The sequence below is a fragment of the Spermophilus citellus genome (assembly GCF_964194105.1).
Source record: "Spermophilus citellus genome assembly, chromosome: 3".
NCBI lineage: Eukaryota > Metazoa > Chordata > Mammalia > Rodentia > Sciuridae > Spermophilus > Spermophilus citellus.
Window position 1 is genome coordinate 1,411,376 of NC_138184.1, and position 26,772 is coordinate 1,438,147.

General features: G+C 61.5%; 2 protein-coding genes across 7 annotated transcripts in view; one reads left to right on the forward strand and one right to left on the reverse strand.

The window, feature by feature from the left end:
- Positions 1-200: 200 nt before the first annotated feature.
- Positions 201-2,822, forward strand: IZUMO4 (IZUMO family member 4). 4 transcript variants are annotated; one of them, XM_081287024.1, is made up of 8 exons: positions 285-629; positions 710-790; positions 881-952; positions 1,378-1,404; positions 1,496-1,571; positions 1,702-1,749; positions 1,834-1,848; positions 2,485-2,822. In XM_081287024.1, exons 1-8 carry the CDS (start codon positions 416-418, stop codon positions 2,591-2,593), a joined length of 642 nt encoding a protein of 213 aa, XP_081143150.1. In that variant the 5' UTR covers positions 285-415; the 3' UTR covers positions 2,594-2,822. The 4 variants fall into 4 exon arrangements, with proteins under 4 accessions (XP_081143149.1, XP_081143150.1, XP_081143148.1 ...); XM_081287023.1 differs by lacking the exon at positions 2,485-2,822 and having other exon boundaries at positions 201-629; positions 1,834-2,242; XM_081287022.1 differs by lacking the exons at positions 1,496-1,571; positions 2,485-2,822 and having other exon boundaries at positions 1,834-2,242.
- Positions 2,823-4,399: 1,577 nt separating this feature from the next.
- Positions 4,400-26,772, reverse strand: part of AP3D1 (adaptor related protein complex 3 subunit delta 1) — a 39,543-nt gene continuing 17,170 nt past the window's right edge. For 2 of the 3 annotated variants that reach the window (XM_081287014.1, XM_081287015.1), the window contains 28 exons: positions 26,243-26,350; positions 25,096-25,225; positions 20,796-20,935; positions 20,648-20,721; positions 19,553-19,602; positions 17,670-17,719; positions 16,926-16,974; positions 15,593-15,738; positions 15,193-15,341; positions 14,880-15,110; positions 13,935-14,166; positions 13,042-13,187; positions 12,454-12,595; positions 11,814-11,885; positions 11,138-11,213; positions 10,773-10,981; positions 10,316-10,389; positions 9,818-9,992; positions 8,955-9,026; positions 8,516-8,635; positions 8,089-8,229; positions 7,787-7,834; positions 7,096-7,285; positions 6,691-6,779; positions 6,432-6,517; positions 5,899-6,020; positions 5,593-5,672; positions 4,400-5,112 (listed from right to left, as the gene is read on the reverse strand). In XM_081287014.1, coding sequence (XP_081143140.1) covers positions 5,017-5,112; positions 5,593-5,672; positions 5,899-6,020; positions 6,432-6,517; positions 6,691-6,779; positions 7,096-7,285; positions 7,787-7,834; positions 8,089-8,229; positions 8,516-8,635; positions 8,955-9,026; positions 9,818-9,992; positions 10,316-10,389; positions 10,773-10,981; positions 11,138-11,213; positions 11,814-11,885; positions 12,454-12,595; positions 13,042-13,187; positions 13,935-14,166; positions 14,880-15,110; positions 15,193-15,341; positions 15,593-15,738; positions 16,926-16,974; positions 17,670-17,719; positions 19,553-19,602; positions 20,648-20,721; positions 20,796-20,935; positions 25,096-25,225; positions 26,243-26,350 — 3,297 coding nt within the window. In that variant the 3' untranslated portion in view covers positions 4,400-5,016. The remainder of the gene's footprint in view (positions 5,113-5,592; positions 5,673-5,898; positions 6,021-6,431; positions 6,518-6,690; positions 6,780-7,095; positions 7,286-7,786; positions 7,835-8,088; positions 8,230-8,515; positions 8,636-8,954; positions 9,027-9,817; positions 9,993-10,315; positions 10,390-10,772; positions 10,982-11,137; positions 11,214-11,813; positions 11,886-12,453; positions 12,596-13,041; positions 13,188-13,934; positions 14,167-14,879; positions 15,111-15,192; positions 15,342-15,592; positions 15,739-16,925; positions 16,975-17,669; positions 17,720-19,552; positions 19,603-20,647; positions 20,722-20,795; positions 20,936-25,095; positions 25,226-26,242; positions 26,351-26,772) is intronic. The other variant, XM_081287016.1, reaches the window with a different exon arrangement.

Consider the following 26,772-nt stretch of genomic DNA (forward strand, 5'->3'; position numbering starts at 1 on the left):
AGCAACCACCAGGGGCTGGAGCCTGGTGGGAGGCCTGTGGGAGGAGCTTCTGTGGTAGTTGTAACGCGGGGCGGGGCCTCAGCCCCGGCCAGGCCGAGAGGAGCTGACTTCCGGGGTTGGCGCCTGCGTGAGACCCTGTCTGTGTGGGGGCTCCAATACGGGGGTGGAGCCTTCTCTGTGAGTGGCGTTTCGTAGGCGGGGCCTGAGAAGGGACAGGTGCCAGACTTTGCCAGTTGAGGCCGGGGGCGGGGCCTTTCTCGGGGCGGGGCTTAGCTGGGGGCGGGTTTGCGCCGTTGGTTGGTGCGCGGTGGGAGGGCGTGGCACGGGGGCGCCGTTGGTTGGTGCACGGCAGAAGGGCGTGGCGTGGGAGCGCCGTCGGTTGGCCGGCGGCGGGCGGGGCGGGGCGGGCCAGGCCATGGCCTTGCTGTTGTACCTGGGCATGACCGCGGCGCTGGCCCGTGGCTGCCTGCACTGCCACGACAACTTCTCGGCGAAGTTCTCCTTCTATCGCCACCACGTAAACCTCAAGTCCTGGTGGGTGGGCGACATCCCCGTTTCTGGGGCTCTGCTCACGGACTGGAGCGAAGACACGATGAGGGAACTGCATTTGGCCATCCCGGCGGAGATCAGTGAGCGCGGAGCCCGCGTGGGGTCGGCTAGGAGGGATCCCGGGCCGGGCCGCTCACCTGCCTCCTCCTCTCGTCCGCAGCCCGGGATAAGCTGAACCAAGTGGCGGAAGCCGTGTACCAGAGGATGGATCAGCTGTACCAGGGGAAGATGTACTTCCCGGGTAAGGGGCAGGAAACAGGCAAGGCCAGCCCACCGCACCCACCGCACCCACCGCCTGAGCCTGACCTCCCTTCTCTGCCTGCCCCATCAGGGTATTTCCCCAATGAGCTGCGAAGCATCTTCCGGGACCAGGTGCACCTCATCCAGAACGCAATCATTGAAAGTGAGTCTAGAGGAGGGTTCAGCCGCGGGCATGCTGCCCGGGCTTCTGAGGAGGCCAGGACAGGTTGCCAGAGTGCCAGAGGGCCCCCAGCTCCTCCAGGGCTGAGCGCTGCTGGAGACCAGGATTCAAAGCTGGCAGCTGGCCTGGGGCAGAGGGGAAGTTGGACAGCTGTCACAGTGGGCCTCTCACCTCAGGGTCACTGAGAGTGCTTGATGGGTAGATGCCCTGGCACCTCCTGAACTAGTTCCTTGGAGGAGCCGGGTCAGCAGCTGCCCTCCTCTGGGAACCACCTTGGGAGCCCCCCTCTGGATCTTAGACACATTCCTGAAACCCAGGTGTGCCTGTGCTCCAGGTGGCCAGGGATGAGCCCTGAGCCTCTGGGCAAGCTGGGCCTGGCTAGCACCTGCTGTCCTGTTCTCCCACAGGCCGCATTGATTGTCAGCGTCACTGTGGTAAGCGAGCCTGGGTCCTGGCTGAGTGGAGCAGGATGGTGGCTCAGGCTGGGAGACCCAGGGGAGCCTGCGGCTGTCTCCTGTGTTGCAGGCATCTTCCAGTATGAGACCATCTCCTGCAATAACTGCACAGACTCGCATGTCATCTGCTTTGGCTACAACTGCGAGTAGGGCTCGGGAGCCAGCCCCTCCCTGAGCCCAGGGCCCTTCTATCCATGAGATCCTGGGCTTGTCACCAGGGCAGGGCAGGGCCTGGGGCTTGGGGGCATGCCACCTCCAAGGCCCATGTCCCCGCAGGTCATCAGCACAGTGGGAGACAGCCGTGCGTGGCCTTCTCAGTTACATGTGAGTCAGGGGTCTCTGGGCTCAGGGAGGGGACTCCGATCAAGGACACTTAATCCCCTGACTCCAAACCGGCTGTCGTTGTAGAAATAATTGGCACAAGTAAGTCCCTCCTCAAACCCAACTTGGGTGTTGTCAGAGGCCGTAGGCCTGTGCGAGTGCCCTGGGGGTGAGTATGTGGGGGCAGCACCTTCATCCTTCCAGGACCCCTGAGCTCCGCTGGAGTTCGGGGCAGAGCTGTGGCCAGAGCCCCAGTGCAGGCCCGAGGGCCATGGGCACAGCTTTAGCCCCAGAGCGGGGGTCTAATGAGAGCCCTGCCATGTCTTTCAGACAGGACACCAACATGAGGTAAGGCTGCCCTGGACTGTTAGAGGGAATGGGCACAGTGGGCTCCTCTGGGCTGGGGGGCAGGTGGGTACCATGGGAAGGGCTCTCTGCACCTGGGATATGCCGGACCTGCTCTGCTGCCACCCAAGTGGTCATTTCCTGAACAAATGACTTCCTTCATCTCCTCGCCTGGGACGTGCAGAACCACTCCAGCCTTGTGAGTGACGGGGGAGGGAGGTGGCATGAAGCAGGCAGCCACTGGGGAGAGGGGTGCACCTCAACAGAGAGCCCCACTTAAGGCCACCCCATCTGGCACTCTGAATAGGCAGGCCTCATCCATGCCCCGGGACCAAGTTTCCCAGCAGGCCATCCAGGGAGGGAGGGAGGCCGGGGCGGGGGAGGAAGGCTGAGGCCATTTGTTCCTTGCAGCCTGATATCACCAAGCTTCACGTGCCTGGAACCACAGCACCTGGCCAACTTGACCTTGGAAAATGCCTCGGAGTGTCTGACCCAGCACTGAGGGCCACCACCTTGCCCCCAGCTGCAGTGGGGCAAAGGACTCAGCTGAACTGTCTCATTGTGCCTCTGACGCAGGCTTGCTGCTGCCTCGGGTCCCCCCAACCCCAGAGAGCCCAGGCTGGGCCAGGGTTGGGGGAAGGGAAGGGGGATGGGTTTGTGTGTAGCACCAGCCCCTGGGCAGGGTCTCAGAGCTATTTGACAGGACGATTAAAGTTCCCTGACATTTCTCATCCAAGAACAGTTCTTGCCCGGCAGGAGCCATTCAGAGGGCTTCTGGCCTCGTGTCCATGGAGCCAGCGTCAGGTCCAGCGATTCCCAACAGCCCACCCTCCGCTCCTGAACACCCGTGGGCAGGCTCACAGGAAGGCACACCAAGGAAGCCATGGGTTCCTTCTGATAGCATAAGATGGGGCCGCACTGGGGGAGAGCCAGGCCAGCTTTACTTGCCTGGGGCCTCTGGCCACAGCTCTGCCCCGAACTCCAGCTGAGCTCAGAAGCCCTGGAAGGATGCAGGTGCTGCCCCTACATACCCATCCTCAGGGCACTCGCACAGGCACATTGCCTCTGACAACAGATGGACACAAGCCACTGTGGTCCCTGCTGCACCATTTCTCAGTGTCACACCACCTGCAGCTGGGGGAGTAGACAGGCTCCGACTGCCTCCCTGGGAAGGGCAGGCTGCAGCAGGCGGAGGCGGTGGGCACACGCACCGCAGCTGCACAAGGCTGACAGAGCGCACACTCCTTTCTTGGGGTGGCTTCATTGCTCTGCACCCATGTGTGACAGCTCCTTTGCTCTGTACCCGTGTGGCTGGCCCCGTGCGCACGTGCCCCCAGGTGTGCTGGTGCTGCCTAGGGCCTGCAAGTCTGGGAGAACGTATGTGGCTTATGTGTGGCAGCCTGTGGTGGCTCCTCACCACCTGCCTTCCAGAGCCATCGGGGATCATGCCACTTGAGCAGCTGGCCACCAAGCACGTTGTGTGGTTACCAACACTGAGCCTAAGGCTCCTTTGGGGGCCCCTTTGAGGGTCCTGACGGGGGCTGAAGTGGATGTCTGGAATCATGGGAAAGAGCCCACAGGTGGTGGCCGTTCAGACAGAGCCTGGACAAGAAGCCAGTCCTGCTGTGGGTCACCTGCAGGGCAGGGTCTGTACCAGAGTGAGGCCACGTGGTGCCAGTGTGGCCAACAAACACCAGCCCCTTCCAGCCTGATCCTGGCCCTCCCCACCGCGTCTCAACTGTGACTTCTAGGTGACAGCACTCCATGGGTAGAAGCTGGAGATTCCCCCACCCACTACCGCCCCAGGCCCAGGAGCCGTGACTGCACGTTGGGGACCGTGGACACCTCTGCAACCCCAACCTGGGTGCTGACCCTGGTGAAAGGCGTACAGAGGCCGGAGGAACGTGCAGAGTCTGTTCTGCAACTTTATTGGATCATCTGGACACAAAATCATTACAGCAGCGTGATATGTCTATACGGGAATGTCAATAGCAAATAGTCGTGTAACATCATACAATTTCAAAGTTCTAGAATCACGGTATGGGATTCCATAATAGATTACCCTACATGCTAAAGTGACCGTTTCCATCAAAAGGAACAGTTAAAATGTCATGGGGGGCCATCTCAGGAACTTGGCTCACCCACTGCCTGGCTGTGGGCGATGGGCTGGCTGGGTCCCCGCGTCCTGCCAAGTGGCTGCTCAGCCCAGGAGGGGGCTCTTCAGGGGATCTAGCCCGAGAGGCGTCTGGGACACGTCCTCCACCACTGGACGCAAGCCTAGGCGTGGCGCTCCTGAGCCCCACCTGGGCCTCCCAACAGGGTTGAGGTGGAGGCAAGCCTGGGTGTGTTCAGTGATGAGCAGAGGGTCATGGGGCTCCACCCCCATTCCCAGACAGCCCAGGATGTGATTCGACCGTCAGTGATTCATGCCTGAGGCCTGGCCTATGCAGGGGACCCAGGAGCACAGAGAGCATGACCGTTTTCTCATCACGGGGTGTAGGGAGAGCAGCTTGGTGATGGCCGCCTGCTCACCTCCCTACAAATGCCACCAGTGGGGATGTTGGGGAAAGAGCAACAGGCAGAAGGACAGGCCCCAGAGGAGCTGCAGCCTGCTTGCCAAGCACCCTCCCGTGGGGTCCGCCAGTCCTGGCCTGGTGGTCCCAAGGGCTCCTTGGCAGCCCCAGTGACCACACTGGAGGAGTGAGCCACTGGGCAGGGCGGAGCACAGCTGGGAAGAACAGGGCTTCTTGCCCGAGAATGGACAGATTTAAAGTAAAAAAGGATCAAAAGAAAATCAACACAACATAGGATCGCGGATGTCTACACAGGTGACAGTGGAGTTCGACCAACACTGGGCACAGGGACAGTGCACAGGACCAGGGAGAGGCGAGACACGCCAGATGTGCCAGTCGTCATGCCTGGCACTCAGCACTGGGCCAGCGTCGCCTGCATCTCCTCTAGCAAGTTGCTGAGCAGAGTCGGGTCGCTGCACTTCCCATCCACAGACACCGAGTGCTCGCCCTGGGGAAACGGAGCCAAGGCTGCCTGCACCTGCGCGCACTGCCCGCCTCGTGCTGCGGGGGAACCCAGGGCCTCGGCAGGCAGGCAGGCAGGCAGAGTCCTGGTGTGCTGGTGATCTGCTCACCACACGTGGGCAGTGCGCACGCTGCGCTCTCCCCCACCAGAGACGGGAGCAGCCACCGGATACCGTGGAGCACTGAGGGTGGCAGGTGGCCTGGGGTGGAGACTAGAATTCAAGAAGCCCTGAACTGGCAGCAGTTTACCTTTTCTCCTGCCCTCCAGTCCCAGGCCCCAGGAGCAGGGTCACGTAGAGAGTGGGCAGAGTAGGGGAGCAAGGGACCTGCCTTTAGGCCAGGGAACCACAGGGCAGAGGTCACAGAGGGAGGTGAGTGGAGAGCCCCATGGAGCTCTGCAGGGCCCAGCAGCCCCCTGAGGGGTGCAGAAGAGCCCCATACGGGTGCAGAGGCCGTGCCCTCTCACCTTTTTCACCAGGAGGCAGATGTGGTGGCCTTGGATGGAGCGGCTGTACATGGAGGCGCAGGAATCCACTCGTTCCACAACTGCAAGAAAGCAGCAAGACACAGTCGGGGCTGTCCCTCCCAGGGCAGGGCCTTCCCTAGGTGGCCTTCAGCCATGGGGGCAAGTGGGGCAAGAGGTGTAGGGGCTGGCTGAGGTGAGCAAGGCTGCTGTGGCCTGGGGGGGTCCTGCGACACACGCCAGGCCATCTAAGGGGGACCACCCGCATGCACATGCTGCGCCCAGAACCAACCACATCACATCCCTTACCTGAAAAATGGTGGTGAAAACAGATCTTTGCCAGAAGATTCTGGAAGGACATACTAATGCCATCAACTTTGATGGAGCTCATGCTCAGGTCCCCCGACTCCAGCAACTTGGCAAAGGCATCGCTGTGGGAGGAACACAGAACAGGCCAGTGACCACAGGTGAGGGGCCTGGCCCTGCCCCCAGGAGGCTTGGTGGAGCCTGCCTCACAAGCCAGGGGCCTGGGAGGTCTCGGGACTGGCCATGACCCCTAAAGACCATGCTGTGTCCTCACCCCGCTGCCTCAGAATAGGACTCTGTTTGGAGATGGCCTTACAAGAAGTCACTGAGGCCAAATGAGGTCACTTAGGTGGCCCTATCCAGTATGCTTGGTGTCCTCGTGAGAGGAGGAGGTCAAGACACAGACTCGCACACAGGGACAAGATGTCCTCTGCACACCAAGAGGGCAGCCTCGAGAGGCAGCCACCCAGGAGCAGTCCCCGGGCAGCAGCCCTGCAGGCCGGGGGTCGCCTCCCCTGCACAGGAGAGGACCGCACCTGTAGCAGGGCGTGGTCACCAGGTACGCACTGCAGCTGAAGTGCAGCCTGAAGTCCAGCTTCTCGTGGGTGGCCCCATTAGCGTCCTGCGGAGGAGGAAGGTGGGGCTGGTGGGGATCACACCCCAGCATGGGGCTCCCTAACCCTGGGGACCCCCAACACCCTCCCTGGGACAGGGTTCTGTGCACTGCCGGCTATGGAGCGGCCAGGTGGACACTAGCCAGAGACCCAGGAGGACTGCGTTCCCAGTGGCACACACCTTGGCGATGAAGGACAGTGTCCCCTTGAGCTTCTGGGCCATGACGATGCTCTGAATGGTGAACACAAACTGGGCTTCATTGGAGACGCCTGGACGGGGAGACCAACAGCAGGGGCTCAGCCGGGGTCCCGGCTCTGTCTCTGGGGCTGGCTCTTGATCCCCCATGGCTAAATGGGAAGCTGGCTCCCCAGGAGAGGCCACGGACACGGGGGCGGAAACGAAGGCTTGCTAGAGTCCCAGCCTGGACCCTGACTGGCTTCTCTGCCTCAGGCCGCAGTGCTGAGGGCCTGCAAGACCCCAGAGGCTCGAGGCTTGGGCCGCTGCCGCCACCAGCACCCTGAGGTCTGGGTCACGGTCCTGGCCCCCCAGGGGCTGAGAAGGCCATATGGGGGGCAGGCGGCTCACCAGGCGGCAGCTGGAAGGGCACGGGGACGCCGTCGTGGACAGAGGAGCCCTCTGGCCGCGCCATCTTGGTGTTGAGCGAGTCCAGCACACTGAGCTCCATGTGCTGGAGGAAGCTGCTACTCTGGTTCTCCAGAATGACGGACACCGTGACCTGGCTGTCCTTCTGCAGGCTGGCCTGGACATCATACGTCTGCAGGAAGCAAGCCCAGGGACAGGACTGAGGGCCGCCAGCTTTTTGCAGGGCAAGGGCGGGGCAGGGGGCAGGGCTAGGGGTCGCCCACAGCCTGAGCCCTGCCATTTTCTGTTTCCAGCACTGGGACTGACCCAGGGTGCTGCACCACGGAGCTACCCCTGGAACCCTTACTATTTTATTTGAGGCAGGGTCTCAGTTGCTGAAGCTGGCCTGGAACTTGCCGTCCTCCTGCCTCAGCCTCCCAAGTGGCTGGGATGACGGGTGCACCCCCGCGCCTGGACATCTTTTGTAAGCACAGGGCTGACCTCGGGCAGCCTGGCCACCGGTAGCACGTCTATTACATGCACTGGAAGTGAGGTCTGTCTCACAGCCTAGGTGCCACCTCCCTGGGAACATCTGGGAGCCTCTGGTGGCCCGTGGAGTTGCCATCTGTCCCTCAAGGCTTCCCCACCACTCTCTGCCACAGGGCCCCCGCCCCCTGGAAGCACCATCACTCACCATTTTAATGTAAGAATTCTCGGCAAGGAGGCAGTAGCTGGACATGGGCTGGGAAAGAAGGACGTGGTCAGCGTGGGTGACAAGGACCTGAGGCTGTGGTGCTGCCTGGGGCTGGGCGTGAAATGCTCTGCGGAGCAGAGGCTCCAGGTGGTGCCCTTGGGTCTGACCGCAGGCTGCCTCCAGCCCCTGGCCCACCCCACCCTCAGCTGCGCCCATGGGCAGGCTTCCAGAACCCTCTGGGTCTCTCCAGTCAGTGGAGGTCGCAGGAGCCCCTCGGGAGGGTGACGGCGGGAGACCCTCACCGGGAGGGGCTCCTCCTCAGCGGCGCCATTCTCCATCGGCTCCCCTGCCACTTCGCGCTCAAGCGGCTTCTTCTTGGACTTCTTGTCTCTGGACCGGTCTCCCTTCTCCTTCTTGTGCTTCTTCTTGTGCCTGGAGTGTTTCTGGACCAGGGAGAGTCTGGGCTCTGTCCCTGGACTTCCCCCGTGGGTGGCTCACCCAGTGGGTGGACCTCCCAGTGGCAGAGTGCCTGTCTGGTGTGGGGGGCCTGGCTTCAGTCTCAAGCACCGGGGGAAATGGTAACAACAGGGACAGAAAGACGCTGTGAGACTGGGCCACGGGGGCCAGGCTGGGCAGACCTGGCCATTCCCACGTGGCCTCGCACCCACGCACACTGTGCCCACCCTGCAGCCTCGGGGCTGAACAGCTGCCAACCGCGTGGCACCTCACCCTCTCTGTGTCATGCTCTGTGTCACGCTCGGCATCCTCCTCCTGGTCTTTGGGCTTTTCTGTCCTGGGACCCTCACACTCATCCTTTGCAGTAACGACAGCATTCCCACCGGGCTCCTCCTGCAGGGAACCAGTAGGTCACCAGGCTGCGAGGGGGTGGGCTCAAAAGGGAGACAGGAAAGCTTGGGGACCACCCTCCAAGTGACATGGAGCCTGTGGACCATACCCTGCCTCATTTCTCCCTGGCCAACCACGGGATCCCACAGGGTGGGCAGCTGCAGACACCAAGAGGCCAGGAGGTGAGGGGTGCAAGGTCTGGCCAAGGAGACCCCAAGTGCTGTGCTCCAGGCTGTACCCACACCCCCACATGCTCCCGGATAGTGCTGGGGTGAGACCTCCAGACACGTCAGGGACAGCACAGACCCCATCAGCCTCTTACCACAGATGGGCCCGAGGCAGGGGCAGTGGCAGGTGGTGGGGTGGTGGACAGCCAAAAATCTAAGTCCTCGCCCTGAAACCACAGGAGACAGGTTGTTAGCAAAAGTGGGATGGGCCATGGGGGAGGGTACAGGCCCAGCAGGGCTGAGGGCGCTGGCCTCGCCCTCCAGGCCCAGAGTTGTCTGCCCTGCAGCTCCTGGCACACGGAGCAGGCACAGCCCCGCTCTGGCTCTTGCTCTAAGGCCCAGGAGGACCCATGTCCAGACATGCTCCACTTCCAAGGGCCACGATGCAGCAGCCCACAGCCCCGGCTGCCAGCTGTGAAGGGCGGCAGGTGGAGTGGTTCTGCAGCAGCAGACGCCAGCCCACGTCCAGGTCCTTCAGAACCCACCCACTTTAACCAGGCACAGAGCAGAGGTCAGGCCGGTAGTCCCAGCAACTTGGGAGGCTGGGGCAGGAGGATCACAAGTTCAAAGCCAGCCTCAGCAGACTGTGAGGCACATAGCAACTCTGCAAGACCCTGTCTCTAAAGAATATATAGAAAAGGGCTGGGGTGTGGCTCGGTTAAGTGGCCCTGGATTCAAGCCGCGGTACCACAAAAACAAAACCCCACCCGTTTTCTATGTGGATGCCCATGTGGGGCGTTGAGCAGCACCCTGCCTGGGTGGCAGCAGGTCTCCCAGGACTGGACACAGGCGCCTCTCACTTGTCACTCCTGCTCCCCCCGCATCAGTGAGGTCCTGCACTAGGTCCCCGCCTCCATGGCCCAAGCCTGACTCTGAGGGCCACTCCCTGCTAACACCGGCTGCCACGCTGCCCACGACCTTGGGGCTGCGGGGAGGCCCAGCCAGTCGGCCCGTGTACCTTCTCCTCCTCCTTCTTCTCCTTCTCCCTCTCCCTTCCTCTGTGCTTCTTCTCCTTCTTCTTAGGCTTCCTGCTCTTCTTCTCTACCACAGGAACGTCCTCTTCTGGGGGTGACTTTGAGGCCTCCGCATTTCTGTGTTTCTGGATGGGAAGCTTCTCGCTGTCGGCTAAGGGCCTTGGGGGGGAGGCATGAGGTCATGAGGTGCAGCAAGCCCCATGGTGCTGCCAGCACTATGTGGTCCTGCAAGGTCACAGAGTGGGGGTGCTACTCCCGTCCCAGCACTCAAGCAAGGCCTGGTTGACCTGGCCTCCCAAGGGCCTGCCCTGTCTTTCCCTGACGTCTGTGAAGGCCATGTGCTCTCCTGCCAGGTCCCTGGGAGCGGGCTCGCAGCTGAGGATGCTGGTTGGGTGCTGGAGGTTGGAGGGCCCACCCATAACACTGCAGAACGCAGCCCGACTGCAGCCCGCAGGGCACCAGCAAGCTGACCCCCTGCTCACCTATCCAGGTCAATGTCCAGGGCCCGGTACGGGTCGTTGGGGTCTTTGTCATCCTCGTCGCTGGGCAATGCATTCTGGGGGGACAGAGGAACTCAGCATCCAGTTAACCAGCAACTGCAGGGCCTGGCGGAATCCAGCCCGAAATAGCAGACCTGCCTGAAGAGTCAGGTCCACCCCCACGAGGCCACCCACAGCAAGCAGTGCCACGTCTCTACACGGGAGGACATCAGAGCCACGCGCCCAGGCTGCAGGGTCACGGAGTAGACACATACCCCCCAGGGAGGCCACAGAAGGGGCTCTGGTCTCATGAGGCAGGTGTGAGGTGGTCGCTGTTCTCTCTGGCACACAGGACAGCGCTGACTTGGTGGCCACTCTCACACCCAGGAAGACAGCAGCAGGGGGAGGCCAGAGCTCTGGCAGGGATGTGGCGTCCCTGTGCTGGGTAGGCAGGGCTCACCTCAGGCATCTCCTCGGTGACAATGTCCACTTGCTGGGCAGGGGTGATGTCCTCCTCGCTCTCCGTGGGCAGTGAGCTGTGGCGGCGGTGCTTGCCCTTCTTCTCCCTCTCCTTCTCCTTCCTCCTCTTCTTTTTCTTGTCTCTCTCTAGCCTCTGCCGGTGCCTGCGCTCCTCCTCCAGCTTCACGTACTGGTCTGACGTGGGCAGCCCTGTGGGGCGCGCACTCAGCCCGAGCCACGCACTTCACCCGTCCACGACAGGAGCCAGCCTCGTGGGCAGCACAGGGATGAGTGGGGACTCTGCGGGGGGCAGCGGGAAACCCCCGGCCCATGTGACATGTGTCACCTGCAAACCAGCACACTTGCCTGGGACCTTCAACGGAACCGAGAGGTCGATCTGCACCACGGGGATGTGCTCCACGCCTGGCGCATCTTGGTATCTCTGGAAGAGCAATTCATGGCATCAGCGGCACGTTGTGGGGGTCTGGGGGTGGTGGGCACGTGTGAGGAGAGCCCGCCCCAGGGACCAGGGGCAGGAGCCCAGCTCATTTTGTGCTGTGCGTCTTCCTGCAGTCGGGAGGTCTGGTCACATACGAGGTCACAGGAAATCAGAATTCTCACCAACTTTCCCCCAAACTGAACGGTGACATGTGCTTAAGCCCAAAGCAAGGACCCCCACAGCCCCAGGGTGGCCAGGACCGAGCAGACACAAGTGGCCCACTGAAATAGCCCAGCAGCTCCTCAAGGTTCTACAGTCACTGAGGACCCCACTCCACTCCAGGAGCTGCCCGCGAGACCAGCGCCTCCTGTGGACAGCTGGGCACACTGAAGGGGGTGAAGGGGGGCGACCCCCTTTCCTGCAGCACCAGAAGGACCACATGATGGGCCCCTTTCCCATCCAGAGGCCTCAGCTCTGCACCCTCCCTTGGCCCCGTTGGAGTCCCGCAGCCTGTGGCCCTCCCTGAGCAGGCTACAGGACACGGCCCACTATCCCACGGGAAGTGTGCTCCCAGGACGGGGAGGCTGTTGGGCCCAGCCTCACCTTCTGTGGGGATGGAGAACTCTTGATGTAGAAGGGGTTGTTGGCCTGCTCCTGCTTCCGGGCCTCCCGGCGCTGTAGACACAAGACACATGGACACACGTGGAAAACAACAGGGCGTCCAGGCACTGGGCCTTTCCAAGGGCTCCCCAGCCCCGTGGGAAGCTGACCTGTTTTTCTTACTGTCAGGTTTACCAACAAGGAAACCATGGCCCAAGCGGGGCAGAGAAGGCAGTGGAGAGAAAGAAGTGCTCAGAGAGGGGCAGCGACTGGCCTAGAGCGCCCAGCTCCTGGGGCAGCGCCAGGACAGAGACCTGGTCGTCCTGGCCTGTCCCCAGCTCTCGCCCAGGAAGCTCACCTGAGCACAGGGTACAGGTGGAGGAGGGCTTGTGAGAGGTCGGCTCCGCCCCCGGGGAAGAGGATGAGGTGGGAGCATAAGCTCAGAACAAAGGAGGCCACCAGGTGGCCCGTGGGCAAAGCCCAACCCTAACATCAACTGTCCACTCAGTGCCCCTAGGAGGACAGCTGGACACGGCCTCTTAGTCTGACAGGGCCAACCAGAGGACTGGCTGTTAGGAGCCTGTGCTGACAGGGACACCTGTCTCTCAGAGAGCCCGACGAGGGCAGCCCCTGACGTACTCACCCGGGCCAGCTCCTCCTCGTCCACCTCGGGTGGCCGGTGCCGAGTGTGCCTCTGCTCCTCCTCGTGGAAGATGGCCTTGGGCTTCTCATCCTCAGACTCACTGTCCGAGGGTGGCTCATTAATCCAGGCGTCCAGGTCCAGGCTGTGCAGACAGGGAGGTCATGGCATAGCCACCCTTGCGGCAGCCACTGCGGCACCTAAGCAGTGGGGGCCGCGTGTCCAGCCGGTGGCAGCCCTGAACACCAGCACCCGCCATCCCCACAGGCCAGACGAGGCAAGGACACCGCTGCCCCTCAGGAAAGAGGCCAGAGCTGGGAAGCCAGAGCAGGGCCAGGAGCCAGGTGACCCTGCAATCTGGCACTGACCCTGTGCCCTGGGGACCCAAAGCACCTCAGGCCACTCTCAGTCTAGGGGAGACAGGGAGAGGCACAGCCAGCCTTGCCCAGTGTGGCCTAGGCTGCCACACCCCACCAGCCACACAGCCCCCCGCCGTTGCCCTCCTGCACCCCTCCTTCCCAGGGTGCAGGCCGGCCCCCAAGGCCAGTCAGCCTCGCCATGTGCCCTGCCCCCTGCTCCCTGTGTGCTCACCCTTCGGGCACCGGGACCTTCTTCTGGGCTTTAGGGGCCACTGGGTTTAGCTCCCCAGCAAAGAGGGCATTGAGCTCTCCTGCCACAGGAACACCCTTGGCCTGCAGCTTCTGCACGTGCTTGACCAGCTGCAGGATGCAGGACGCCTAGGAAAGGAACAGCAATGACGCAGGGCCCTGGGGTGGCCTGGCCCCCGGGGCTGGTAAGGCCTGCCCACTCCCTGTGGGAAGCCACTGGCCAGATACCCACCCGTCTCCACAGTTGTCTCTAAGGTGTGGGGACGGTGACACAAGGGGGCTTCGCTGTCAGTGAAAGTGCCCACAGACAGCCACGCTGCCTCCCGGGGGCCCTGTGGCAGCCCAGCTGCACCACCTCTAGCTCAGGCTGGGACACGGATGGACAAGACAGCTTGGGCTCTCTTGGAGGTCAGTGAGCATACATTGAGGGACACAGCTGGCCCTGTCAACGCCAGGGCACACGTCTGTGTAGAAGTCTCAAGTACACCCTGGCTAGGCCTCCTCGGCCATCAGGCAGGCGCCGCATACCTGGCCCAGCAGGGCTGACTGCCCGCACTGCGGACAGCACTGCAGGCCCCCCACTGGACCCCACACCTAGGCCGCCGTCCACCTCTTGTCCTCCTGTTGTGCCAGCACTCAAGTAGCCGGCTCCCACATGAGGCAGCAGATGCCCCTGGACCCTGGTGGCCACCTCCAAGGTGGCCATGTCCTACTGTCCTCCCTGAGCCCCACTGGGAAAGCCACAACAGGGGTCTCACCAGGGAGCTTTGAAAAGGGATAAGACTCCCTACAACCTGACCACTGCCAGGGACAGACACCCTCCAGGCTGTGCAGGGCTCTTCCAGGGGCTGGACCCTCCCCCAGCTCCAGCCTTACCCGCTCCTGCACCTCCAGGTCTGCGCTCTGCACAAACTGGGGCAGCCGCTCCACCATCACCTGGGTGACTTCCTGGGCAGCCTCGGTCTCCCCTGCCTGCTCCTTCTGCAGCAGGATGGATGCATACAGCTTGACCACGTTCTGCACATACACAGCCTGGATGTGGCCAGGCAGCGTGGTGACCTTGGGGCGCAGCATGGCCTCGAGTGTTTGGTGGGGCTCCTGCAGGTGCCTGGGGGACACAGCCACAGTGAGGGGAGCCACGCATGCACACAGGGAGAAGCCGGAAAGGGCTCGGGCCTCCCAGGGCCACATGGAGAGCTCCACTCCCTGGGCCGGCAGCAGGGCTGAGACGGACTTGAAGAACCAGGAACCATAATGGCATGTCACGGGACACAGCCGACAGACCACGGCCCAGACAAGACAGACGTGCAAAGGAAAGAGAAGCCACGCCCTAGGGACTGGCCACCTGGGAAGTTCATGGGCCACAAGGGGAAACTCGGAAGTGCCCAGCGATCACGGAGACAGGCCAGGCCCGCGCCCCGGCTCGCTGTCTACATCCCCTCCCGCGATCAAACCTTGCCCCCATGAGAAAATGGCAGAACCACACGACTGTGGGCCGCGGCCCTTCCTGGGAGTCCAGAGGTGAGGCACCCTCGCTGAGCTGCCAGGCCCAGGGCAGGGCAAACAGCTGCCGTGGGGGTTGGGCAGAGAGTGGTCAAGGGCAGTGGGGACAGGGACAGGACCCTGCAGGGGCCACAGGGTGGCAGTGATCCTATCAGGTATACAGATTTCTGTGGCAACTACAGAGTCCCAGCTGATGACAAACCCACACTTCAGCGGAAGATCGAGCTAGGCGGGCACGGCAAGACAGCCAGGGGACGGCTATGCTGGTACATCCCAGTATCCCTGAGGCTCACGGTGTCCACTGCCTGCCCCACTCACTCCGAGAATTCCCCGCAGATCCAGGCAGCTGCGTAGAGCACCTCGCAGATCCCATTCCGCTGAGTGCCGCTCGCCACCAGGTGGGCGCTGTCCAGCAAGGCGGACATCTGTGACACTGCAAACCGGCGAATGGCCTTCACGCGGATGGCCACGTCGAGCATCTGGGCAGCGATGAGGTGGCCGTGGCGGGTACCCTCCAGCCGGGTCAGCTCCACCAGGATGCTGATGTACCTGCAGGGAGAGCCCGTGAAAGGCGCCCCAGGGACCACAAGCGCCGGCCCATGCAGGACACCAGGGAGGCGTGGGCACGGACCACTCGAAGTTGGTGATGTACTGGTAGTTGGACTGGCTGCAGATGTCAATGATCTTGGTGAGCAGCTCGTCTCGGTAGGTGGTGCCCTCGGCCTTATCCACGTGGGTCATCAGCTTCTTCACGATCTCCATCAGGTTCTTCTTGGACACCTAGCGGGGGAAGGCGAGGGTCTGCACTTAGCAGGCACGCACTCCCTCAACCCAGCAGAATCCGCAGTCGACACTGGGCAGCCTCCCCCCAGGACAAGGGCCCAGGAGGAAGCCCAGCTGACACACAGCAGCTCACCCAGAGCCTGTCCCCACCATGCCCGAAATCCAGACAGGCCCCTGGCCACCATCTAACCCTGCCAGGGCCCGTGAGCCCCATGTGCCCCCGGGGCTGGCACAAGGTTGAGGCGCACCATCCCGTAGAGCAGGTCGAGCGCCCGCAGCCGGATAGACTCGTCCTTGTCATCCAGGCACTGCAGGATGAGGTCTTTGTGGGCCTGCACAGACTTGGGATGCGTCCTCAGGATCTTGGACATGGCCAGCAGCCCCAAATACTTCACTGTGGGGAGATGGGAGCCGTCAGCATGGACAGAGAACGTGATGCCTCGTGGACCCGGCAGCACCTCCCAGCTTTGTGGCCCTCCCCAGGAGCCAGGGCCAAGGCTCTGCAACACGACACAAGGGCCTTCTGCACAGTCCACGGGAGAGGGGCCTCTGAGCAGGACAGGGAGGAACTCGCAACACCCCCACACCTGCCCTCCAGTTCTAGCAGCCATTACTCTCCATCCACGACAAATGTCGCCCCCACTCCCATGTCCATCAGGAAGCACAGGGATTTGTGCCCCATCTGGTGCCCACAGGCCCTGGTGTTTACTGCCCACACCTGACTGGCCCACATTTGGCCATGGAGAAGAGAGGGGCGAACATGCCAACTAAACCAGGAGCTTGGGAGGTAGAGACAGGACGTGGACAAGTTCAAGACCATCCTTAGCTACTTAGCAAGGCCCTGTCTCCAAATAAAAAACAGGAAGGGCTGAGGGCGTGGTTCAGTGGTTGGGCACTCCTGGGTCCAGTCCCTGGGACCAGCAGAACAAAACAGAAACCGGAGCTGCAAATAGCAGCCTGTCCATGGGCACGGGCCTGCAGCCTGCTGCCGTGGCGAGGTCTCACTGCCCAGGGCCCGCCTGCCCAGCCACAGGGGTTTCTGAGCCACAGTAGAGATGAGCAGAGCCATAGAGACCTGGGGACCACAACCCCAGCTTGAGGGAGTCATCTGAGCCCAGGTGCCACATGGTACCACTGAGCCAGATTCCTCAACAGAAGCCGCAGGGACAGTGCGGGCAGCAGAAAGGCATCATGGCCACAGCCCTGGGAGCCCATGCCACCTGTCCTATTGAAGACGACCCAGCCTCCCCTGGCTCTGCCCACCTGTGGCATCTCTCACTACCTGCAACACGGCCCCTCTGGTTCCCTGGGTTGGACTGCAGCCGTTAGCCTGCAGACAAGTGCACAGGGCACAGCCCACAGGGCCACCGGAGGGCCTGGCCCGAGCACACAGGTCCAGGGGAGTGCTGCCCAGGCCCGGAGCTGGGGCAGCATCTGTCTTGACGCTGGTGCTGGTCTGTTCACAGAGTCTGTGCAGGACCCCTGGCCTCCACAACCCCCGCCCCTCTTCTAAGGCTCCAGAGGCCTCGCTCCCCAGAGTCTGGGAAACAGGAACAAGAGCTGGAGGAGAGGGCGACTTACAGTTCTGATCCGAGTCTTCTATCAGGATCCTTAACTTCTGAACACAGAGCTGAAAAGAGGAGGGCACCTGATTCCGTCTCCACAGCAGGTGAACCTGGTGGAGGCGGGCCCGCCCTACCCCCAGCCCACCAAGCTGTCTGCCTCCCCTGAGGCCAGGGCCTTTCCCCAAGGGCCTGCTCAGCAGGATGGCAATGGGTCTGCAGGCACCAGGGCAGGCAAGCCAGCACGGACCACATGGACCCTGCCAGCAAGAGGCCCTCATGGGCCAGCAGACGTGCGCCAGCAGGATGGGGCCTCTGGGAAGGGGCTGGGACACGGCGGCCTCCTTCACCTCAGTGACCAAGACAGTGACCAAGGTGACTACCCAGTGATGCCCAGGTCAGCCAGGGGCCTGGCAGCCCAGAGCTCCGAGGCACTGGGCAACGGGCCCATGACCATAGGGATTAGGGGGAGTTCAGCAGCAGGATGGCTGTCTTCTAAGTGACAAGAAAGGGACACCCTGGGTGCAGCAGGTGCCAAGAGCCCCTGGGAGCTCCACTGTTGATTTGGCTCTGGGGCAGCTTGCAGCAGCTCTGCCTGTCACTGGGAACACAGGGCCACGGTTCCCTCGACACCTCCGTGTGCACTACAAAGTGCACAGGCCCAAGCTGGGAGTGGACACAGGGCTCACATGGGAGAGGCGTGCTAGGTGGGTGACGGTGAGGACGGGCAGAGCCCACCCCAGAGCAGGGTGCTGGCACGTACCTGGATGCTGGCACTGTGGCTGGGCATGCCAGAGGACAGAGAGATGAGCACTGCAACAGACAGGCACGTCACCCACGGCCAGCAGCGGAGCTCGGACACCCGCCCTAGCCCAGTGGTGCTGACAAGCAGGGCTGCTGCCCTGGGAACCACTAGGCTCAGCAGCTCTGAGCAGCCCAGAGCCCACCCCAGAGCCCACCCCACAGCCTGAGGCTGAGACTGGCCTGAGCATCTGGGGACCTGGCCCTGGGGCCTCCACCCCCCTGACAGGAGGGGCTCCTGGCCCTGAGCCGTGGGGCCAACAGTGTGGCTTCCGCTCAGCCCCTGGGCGCCTCTGGATCTGGGATCTCAGCACGCGCCAAGCAGAGGGCCGCGTGTCCCCCACTGACCCCAGGCGCTGGGTCTCTGTGAGCTCCCAGTGACTTTCCACAGGTGTGTTGTGGGGACCAAGTGGGAGGAGACTCTGGAGGCCCTGCCTGGTCCCCAAGTGCCCCCACATGCGGTTCCCACCTCTGACTGCTCTGGGTCCTGTCACTGTAAGAACCGCAGCTGGGAGAACAGCCCGTGCTGAGACCTGGGGACCCCAGCAGGGCTCCAGGCCGGGGGTCTTTGAACCCCTAATCTTGTTTGTGACTTTAGGCTGCCCTTGGTCCTGGTCCTGCCCTTGGCCAATTGTAATCACATGAACCAAAAAAGTAGATCACAGCCCGAAGGGCATCAGTCACCCCCATCCAGGGAAGTTCCACAGTGTCAGGCCATGTCCCCGTCCTGACTCTAGCACAATCACCCAAGAGCCATTGCTCCAGGCGTGCCAGGCCCCTCCTGCAGCTGGAACTCCCCACCTCATTGTCAGGGCCACTCAATTCTCTTGGCCAAATTCCACTGTCCCCCGGTCTGCCTATGCCTCACCCCGATGCCCACTGGCCCTCCCTGTCCGTGGCGTGGCCCCACTTCTCCTCTTGCCAGCACGGAATCGCATCAGTGTCTTATGACATCACCTCAGGAGTGTGGGAGGCGGCCACCAGCACCACAGCCAACACCAGAGCCTTCTGCCCCGCCCAGGGCACCCCACTAGGTGGGCACCGAGACTCAATTCTCCTGGGCCACCAGGTTCAACGACCAGTTTGCAAGAGACACAGGGCGCCAGGCAGTGGCAAGAGCTCTGCTCCTCCAACAAGGAGCAGCAGGGGAGGCTGGAGGGCTTCTGGCTCGGCAGCCACGCGCAAGTGCTGGGTCACACACACAACCCCAAGGGGCATGAGACAACTGGGCACACACAGCATCCGGTCCCTCCAGCCCGGCCAGGTGTGAGGAGCGCTGGCCCCATCCTGTGCAGAGTTGGTTTTTTGTTTGTTTATTTGTTTTTAATTTTAAGACATTTTTTAACTGCTAGATCTTTATTTTATTTATTTGTATGTGGTGCTGAGAATCAAACCCAGTGCCTCACACACGCCAGGCGAGCGCGCATCTCGGAGCCACCGCTCAGCCCCTCAACCCTATGCAAGCTGGTGAAACCAAACTTCAGTATCCACGGACAAAATGCACGAAACCTTGGGTCCCTTCTGTGGGAGGGGCCTGAGGAGGGCTGGAGCAGCAGGTGCCGATCCCAGGTGACAGGGGCTGGGTAACTGGGCTCTGTCCCCTTAGATGGGAAACCCCACATTTCCAAAGAGGGCTGGGCTATGAGCTACCTCAGAGACCTTCATGGACGCCAGGGTCAAGGGGACAGTGGGCCACCTGACTCTAGGGGAGGCCACGTGGCCTGGCTAGCTCTGGCCACTCCGCCCTCTCCCTTCCTGAGCTTCAGCAAGGGAGACACCCTGGGGCAGGCCTGGCACCCTCACGCTAGCCTGGCAGCACCCCCAGAGGAGATGAGGTGGGCTCACCTGCGATCACGGTGTTCACACACTCGTACAGAAGGGACATGGCAGACGTGCTGGGAGGAAGAGAAGCAGTGTGAGGACAAGGTCCGGGGGCCCCCCAGACATCAGGTGGGGGCACTGCCCTGGAGGCCTCACAGGGACAGCACTGCTGCCAGCCCCGGCCACACTGTGACGGCCACCAAGAGTCACCCCCTGGCCTCACCTCAGGGCCCAGCTCACCGCCCTCTCCCTGCTCCTTTTATTACAAATAGAGCACACATTTAACTGAAGATTCTGGCGAGTTCTGCCAGGCTTGAGGCCTTCTTCCTTGCTTTAAACAAACACAGTTAACCAGCAGTGCAGTTAGAGTCCCCAGGGAGCACCATGGAGCAGCCTGGGTTTCTGAGACGCACAGCCACAGGCTCCCGCCACATCTAGCCACTCTGCTGGTGCGAAGGACAAAGGTACTACTTTATAAATAAAGGTGACCAGGTCTGGAAGGCTTGGGGTTCTGCTCGGCACACAGTGAACCCTGCGATGCCCACAGAGTGTCCCCAACCTCCTCCTCCAGCATCGCACAGTACCACCTGGCACTCTGAGGAGAGCAACAGATCAGCACACATGGCCAGCAGAGGGCCCCTGGCCGGCCCTCGGGAGGGTAGCTCTGGCCACTCCACCCTCTCCCTTCCTGAGCTGTGGCCAGCACAGTAACCAGGACTGTGGACAAACAAGATGGGCCCTGGGAGGACAGGTGAGGGGTGGGTGGGCAGCAGGAGTCTGCTCTACTCTGACATCCTCACACGGTGCTGTGTCAAGCCCAAACCACAGAAGCCCAAGCAGAGAAGGCCACAGGCCAGAGTCCAGGGTGCAGGGCCCACCAGTTGGCACAACGCCACAGATCAGAAGCCAGGGCTGCCTGAGAGTGCACAGCAGGGCCACGTCCACTGTTGCAGTACAGACAGAGTGGGTCCCTCAGGCGCCAAGGCACTTGCCTAAGGTACACTCCCTGAGTCCTTCCTCCTCAGGAAGGTGGACCCAGGCCCAGGATGGCATGAGGGTGGTCGGGGCCTGGCTTCCTGCTCTGAGAGCCATGAGCCGGGCAAGCAAGGGGAGGCCTACCTATGGATCAGGTTGGTGAGAGGCTCAATCAGCTTCTTGCCCAACCTTGGCTCCAGAGGGGTCAGGGCACCAAACTGCGGACAGAGGGGTGTGTCACTGCCAGCTCAAGCGGCCCTGAGGGCAAGAAGACACCCCGGGGGGCACTTGCCAGTTTGATGATCTTGATGAGCACCCAGTTGTTGGTGGAGCAGGTCATCAGCTTGAAGAACAGGGGGGCCAGGGACAGGTAGTTCTTGGGGTTTCGTCGAGCCAGCTCACAGATGACGTTGACGGCCGCAGACTGGACCCCTGAGGACCAAGAAGGCACCCACGTCAACAGCATAGAGCATCCTGTTCTCAAGGGCCCATCCCGTCTACAAGAGTGTCCTGTCCACTGGGCTGTCCTGGCTAACGGGAACCCAGCGTCGCAAGGCTGGCGCTGGCCGCCTGAGGACCCGCTAGTGGACTGCACAGGCACAGGACCAGCCAGCACTGCCACAGCGGACTGCACTGTGGTGTGGACAACATGCACTTTGTGGGTCTGTGTGCTAAGGGGCCCCAGGACCATGATACCCGATCCCCAGGTCTCGGTTCCCAAGGGCCACCCACCACAAAGGAGCCAGGGTTGCTGGAGAAACGGTGGGCGCCGTGAAGGTGGGATGAGCCTGGCAAGAGGCAGCGAGAGCAGGTGGCGCAGGGAACCAAGGGCACGTCAGACGGGCATAGGGGCACAGAGGCTCCAGTGGCCTCAGTGACCATCTGGGTCAAGGCACGAGTAGTGACAACCAGGGACAACACACAGGGGGAGAAAGTGTCTGTGGGTCTGCCTGGTGCACAGGAACCGGAGAAGGGGCCACGAGAGGAGCTGGTGGCTGGGGAGGGTCCCTCCCCTCCCGCCAGGCCAACAGCCAGAGGCCAGAGAAGAAGCACAGAGCAGCCTCACAGTGCCACCCCCTGGCAGCCACGCGCTGGCGCGCGCACACAGCTCAAATCCCAGCCCCCGTCTCCAGGCTGCTCCTCTCAGGGAGGGAGGAGGGGCCAGGAAACGCCCCTTTGGGCACAGCATGGACCCAGAGGCTGGGGAAGCTGAGGGTGTGCAGGGCTGGCTGCCCACTGGTTACAAGTCCAAGAAAGTACTCGGCAGAGGGAAGCCCTGGCAATGCCACCGAGCCAGCAGCCAGAGCCCACGGAGCCCTGCGCGGGACACCCATGCAGGGCAGCCCAGAACAGTGCTTGCCATCATCCAGAGTCAAAGTCATGGGAGACAAGGGCTGAGAGACTTGGCTCACAAGGGGCCCCAAGGGTCAGGAGACATAACAGCCCGTCCAGCCTTCTCCCGAGCTCCGGGTTCCCATACCCGAGACCTGGTGTCCATGCTGTTGATCTCCAGGAGCCTGGGCCCGGGCCCACAGAGACACCCCTGCGATTGGAGGCCAGGGGCTTGGAGCCCGATGACACCCGATCCCCAGGTTCCCAAGGGCCATCCACCACAAAGGAGGGCAGCGGGGGGCGGAGCAGGGGAGTGCAGAGGCCTGGCAGGCCAGTGAGTCCCTGGCCACGCCTGCGCCCGCCCCAGAGCGCCCTGCCCCAGGGCTCTGGGCCTCTGGCTGGGAACAGGGATGCCTTGGGGTGCTGAGGCCTGGCTGCACGGCGTGTGCTAACAAAGGGTAGAACGTGAGGGGGTTGCGGGAGCCCCCAAATTTGTCGCTAGTCAGAGGTGTGGCTGGCATCAGGTGGCAGAAAGACTTGGGGGCAGGCCCCTCCTCTGCACAAGGGTCCCTGAGCCTCCTCTGAGGCAGGTGCTGGAGCCAGGCCCAAGGAGCGAATCAGCACTTGGTGCAGGGGACCAAGGGGCGCTCCTGTTCCAACAGGCGTCACGCTGAAGACACTGACAGAGGATTTGGAAAAGCTGAGGGAAGGGCACATGGGTCAGAATTCTTTGTGGTACTTCTTCCATGTTTCTATAAATCTGACAGTATTTAAAAAAAGACTTTTGAGCTCAATGCGGTGGTGCACGCCTGTCATCCCAGCAGCTCAGGAGGCTGAGACAGGAGGATCACTAGTTTAAAGCCAGCCTCAAGGACAGCAAGGCCCTAAGCAGCTCAGTGAGACCCTGTCTCTAAATAAAATACAAAATAGGGATGCGATGTGGCTCAGTGGCTGAGTGCCCGAGTTCAATCCTTGATATCTCCCCCAAAAAAGGGTTTTTGAAATTTTTAACTTTCAAAAAAACCAGGGGGGGGCTGGGGATGTGGCTCAAGTGGTAGCGCGCTTGCCTGGCATGCGTGCGGCCCGGGTTCGATCCTTAGCACCACATACAAACAAAGATGTTGTGTCCGCCAAGAACTAAAAAATAAATATTAAAAATTCTCTATCCCTCTCTCTCTCTCTCTCTCCTCTCTCACTCTCTCTTAAAAAAAAAAAAAAAAAAAAAAAAAAACAGGGGGCCGGGGATGTGGCTCAAGCGGTAGCACGCTCGCCTGGCATGCGTGCAGCCAGGGTTCAATCCTCAGCACCACATACCAACAAAGATGTTGTGTCCACCGAGAACTAAAAAAATAAATAAATATTAAAAATTCTCTCTCTCTCTCTCTCCTCTCTCACTCTCTCAAAAAAAAAAAAAAAAAAACAGAAGACCAGGGCTGGGTGTGGCTCAGTGGTGAGCACTTGCCTTGCACACAGGAGGCCCTGGGTTCCATCCTCAGCACCAGCACCACATAAAATAAACAAACAGATAAATAAATAAAGTAAAAAGCATTGTATCCTTCTGCAACTAAAACAAACAAAAACACAAAAAAGAAAAGAGCAGAAAAACAAAAAGAAAGAAAATGAGTGGACATGAAGGCCACACCTGTCTACACAGCCACTTGGGAGACTGAGGCAGGAGGATGGCAAGTTCCAGGCCAGCCTGGGCAACTTAGAGAGTCTCTCCAGATAATAGGGGCAGGGGACTCAGCTCAGCGGTAAAGCACCCTGGGTTCAGTCCCCAATACCCCCCCAAAATCACCCCTTCCTGCTTTGAAAATCATGGCCCAGGCTTCATGACCGAAGAGAAAGTTCTCAAGTTGTAGGGGGACAAAACATCTTTATTTCACATTTATATGGTGCTGAGGATGGAACCCATGCCCCATGCATGCTAGGCGAGCGCTCTGCCTCTGAGCCACAGCCACAGCCCCAGAGAGAAAGTTCTGAGGGTTCACTGATCCCACCAAGCTAGAACTCAGAGTGTGGCCCTAGCTCTGCCATTTCCCTGGTGACAGGGACAGGAGCACAGAGGTGCTCTGAGAAAAGAGTAGGGTCCATGGTCCCCAGCGTCAGCATGCAGTGGGGTGGCCCAAGTCTTGCACTCCACCACATGGCACACGCCCAGGACACTCCAGCGCGGCCTCTGGCCTCCGCTCTGGTGGAGGGAGGGAGGGACTGGACCTACCAGCCTTCAGCCCAGGGGGAGGTGGCTCAGCTCAGCACTCCCGCTCTGCCCCAAGGGATGGAAGTCTGTGCCAGGGGTGGGTGTTCTCGCCTGAACCAGGCCCCGCCCTCTATGCCTAAGGCCATGAGATGCAGCCTGATAAAAACACCCCTGACCTCCACACAACCTCTTGTGTTTCCTGAGTGTGCACCCTGAACCCCGGCCTCCCTTGGGCCAGAGGGACTTGGTCACCTGTGACAGTCCCCAGTTCTGGGCCTGCTATCAACTCCTCAGTGAGGCCCATCCAGCCTCTGCCTGGGACAGCCACCACTGGTGACCACCTCACTGTGGGACGCTGGATGCAGGCTGCCTGACTTGGCCCGCTGACCACACCCCGCAGGGATGTGCAGATGTGCCAGGGATGCCCTCACAGCCTCAGGCACCTCCAGGCCCCCCCACTGTCTGGTGCCCTCTGATCCCCACACCACATGCTCTGATCCCCCAGCCAGACCCCCTTGGAGCCCCCTGGTGATGCTTGGCAGTAAAGGCCCTTGCCAGGGGTCCCTTGTCCCCATGCTCCACACCCCTGACCTCTAAGTGTGGCCTCTGGGGGTTTAAGTACTCCAAAGACCTACAAGGGACCTCACTGCCTGTCAGTGAGGGGTTCTCTATCAGAGGGTTCTAAATGACAGTTCAACACTGCATCCCTCAGTGGCCGCACTGCAAATGTTGGCCACAAGGCCACCAGGTTGGAGGTGGCGCCCGGGCAGGACACCAGGTTGCTCTGATAGGGTCATCGAGCTGCTCCCCACCCCTTCCCGGATCCCAGGAGCACCCCAAGCTCAACTGTACCCGCTGCCGGCTGGATGCAGTGGGCTTCCCGCCTGCCAGGCCAGGCTGGGCCTCAGGTGCTGTCTACTGTGTCCAGTGGCCGTCACAACACAGGGGACCAGGGGCTTCCACGAGGATCACCACCCCACAAACCCACAGGCTCCCATATAACATGCCCTCGCACATTCCTGCAGACCTGGCCAGCACCCAGGGACTGCAATGTACCCACCGGGATCAGGGTCCTCCAGCTTCTCCTTCAGCCGAGGGAAGGCGGGGCGCAGAGACTCGGGGTACTTGAGGAACACCTTGTACATGATGAGCACCGCCTTCTTCCGGATGTACGGCTTGGTGTGTGACATCTGCAGAGAGAACCCAGGGTCGACACAAGCTCCCCCATCACCCTCCCCGCCCTGCCCAGGGCCCTGTCCCTCACCCCGCGGGTGGCTCCCAGCACTCTAGTTCCGGGCCAGCCAGCTGTCTGGAGAGGCCCGGAGGTGATGTTTCCAGCCTTGTGGGCTCGGTGGCCTCCATCATGACTGAGGCTCTGCCCTGGACAGGACAGCAGCACGGGCACGCCCAGTTGCTACCAGAACCTGGCTTAATTCAGTTTTTATTTTTTCCTCTTTTTTGAGATGGCTCAAGTGACCCTCTTGCCCTTCTGCCCATGTAGCTGGGGCTGCTGGCACTGCCATCCTGCCTGGCAAGTCAGCCACTTATTGTTAAAACTTGGTTGACAACAGGCAGCCAGCTAGATCTGGCCCTGGGGCCACAGTGTGCTGACCCTGATCTAGGAGCCAAGACAGCCGTAACAAGCTCCGAGACCCTCAGCCGACACCCACACTCTCTTGTGGTCAAGGCTGACCACACATGACCTTCACCAGGTGGGAGGTGCCACTGTCCACACCCTGATGTGGAAAAGGGAGGAACAGGCCCCAGTGTGGCCAGTATGCAGGGGCTGCGCCCACAGGGCTTTGCTTCAAGGCTGACTCAGTGCCGAGGAGAGCCACACCTGGACAGCACTGGGCAGAGAGGAGGCCTCACCACACTGCAGCTGGCCGGCACTGAGAAGGGCCAGGGCCGCACACACCTCAGCAAGAAAATAGGTGACCCACAGGCCTGACACACTGGACTCCCAGCTTCCTCCTGCCAGCAGGGTCGTTTTCAAGCTGAACTCAGAAACACAGGGACTCAAGTGACCCCGAGCAGGTCCCTCCAGGGGTGACAGCAGCTGAGCTCCCATCTCATCCAGGCCACACGTAGACCACTTCACATGTTTCCATGCGGCCAAGCTTTCTGGGTGGGACACCTTAACCCCAAGTTCCAGGCACCCAAACACGGGACAAAGGGAAGGGCTGGCAGGCGGGCTGGAAACTCACCAGCGTCATGATGTCATTTGCCAGGTCTCTGGCAAGATCTGGGGTGACAAAACAGGACAGGCCAGTCAGCGCAACTCCAGTGTCATACTGGCTGGGGCTGCTCAGGTCCTGAGAGGGGAGAGGAGCCGCTTAGTGTGCCTGTGCAGCTCCGGCCGGAGGCCCTGCTCCAGGCTCTGGAGCCACAGCCCTGCCCCCAGAACCGGCAGGGGCAAGCCCGGCGCCTGCTGGAGCTCTGGCCCAAGGCTGCACTCATCTTCCGGGAACAAGAACGGAGCAGGACACCAGGGAAGCCAAGGGCAGCTCCCAGGACCTCACTACGCCACGCGCGTGGCTCCTCCACCCAGGGAGCACTGGACGCCACTCGCCTGCCCTGGGCTCCACCTGCTGAAGGGGCTGGGGCTCCAGGCCTGCATGTGCCAGGGGTGCACCGAGAGCCACCCTCCATGGTAGGGACACGTCAGCAGCCCTGGCACAGCCCTCAGGCCCCCAGGAGCCCAACTCCTAGAGCAGCTTCACTCAGCAAAGAGCCA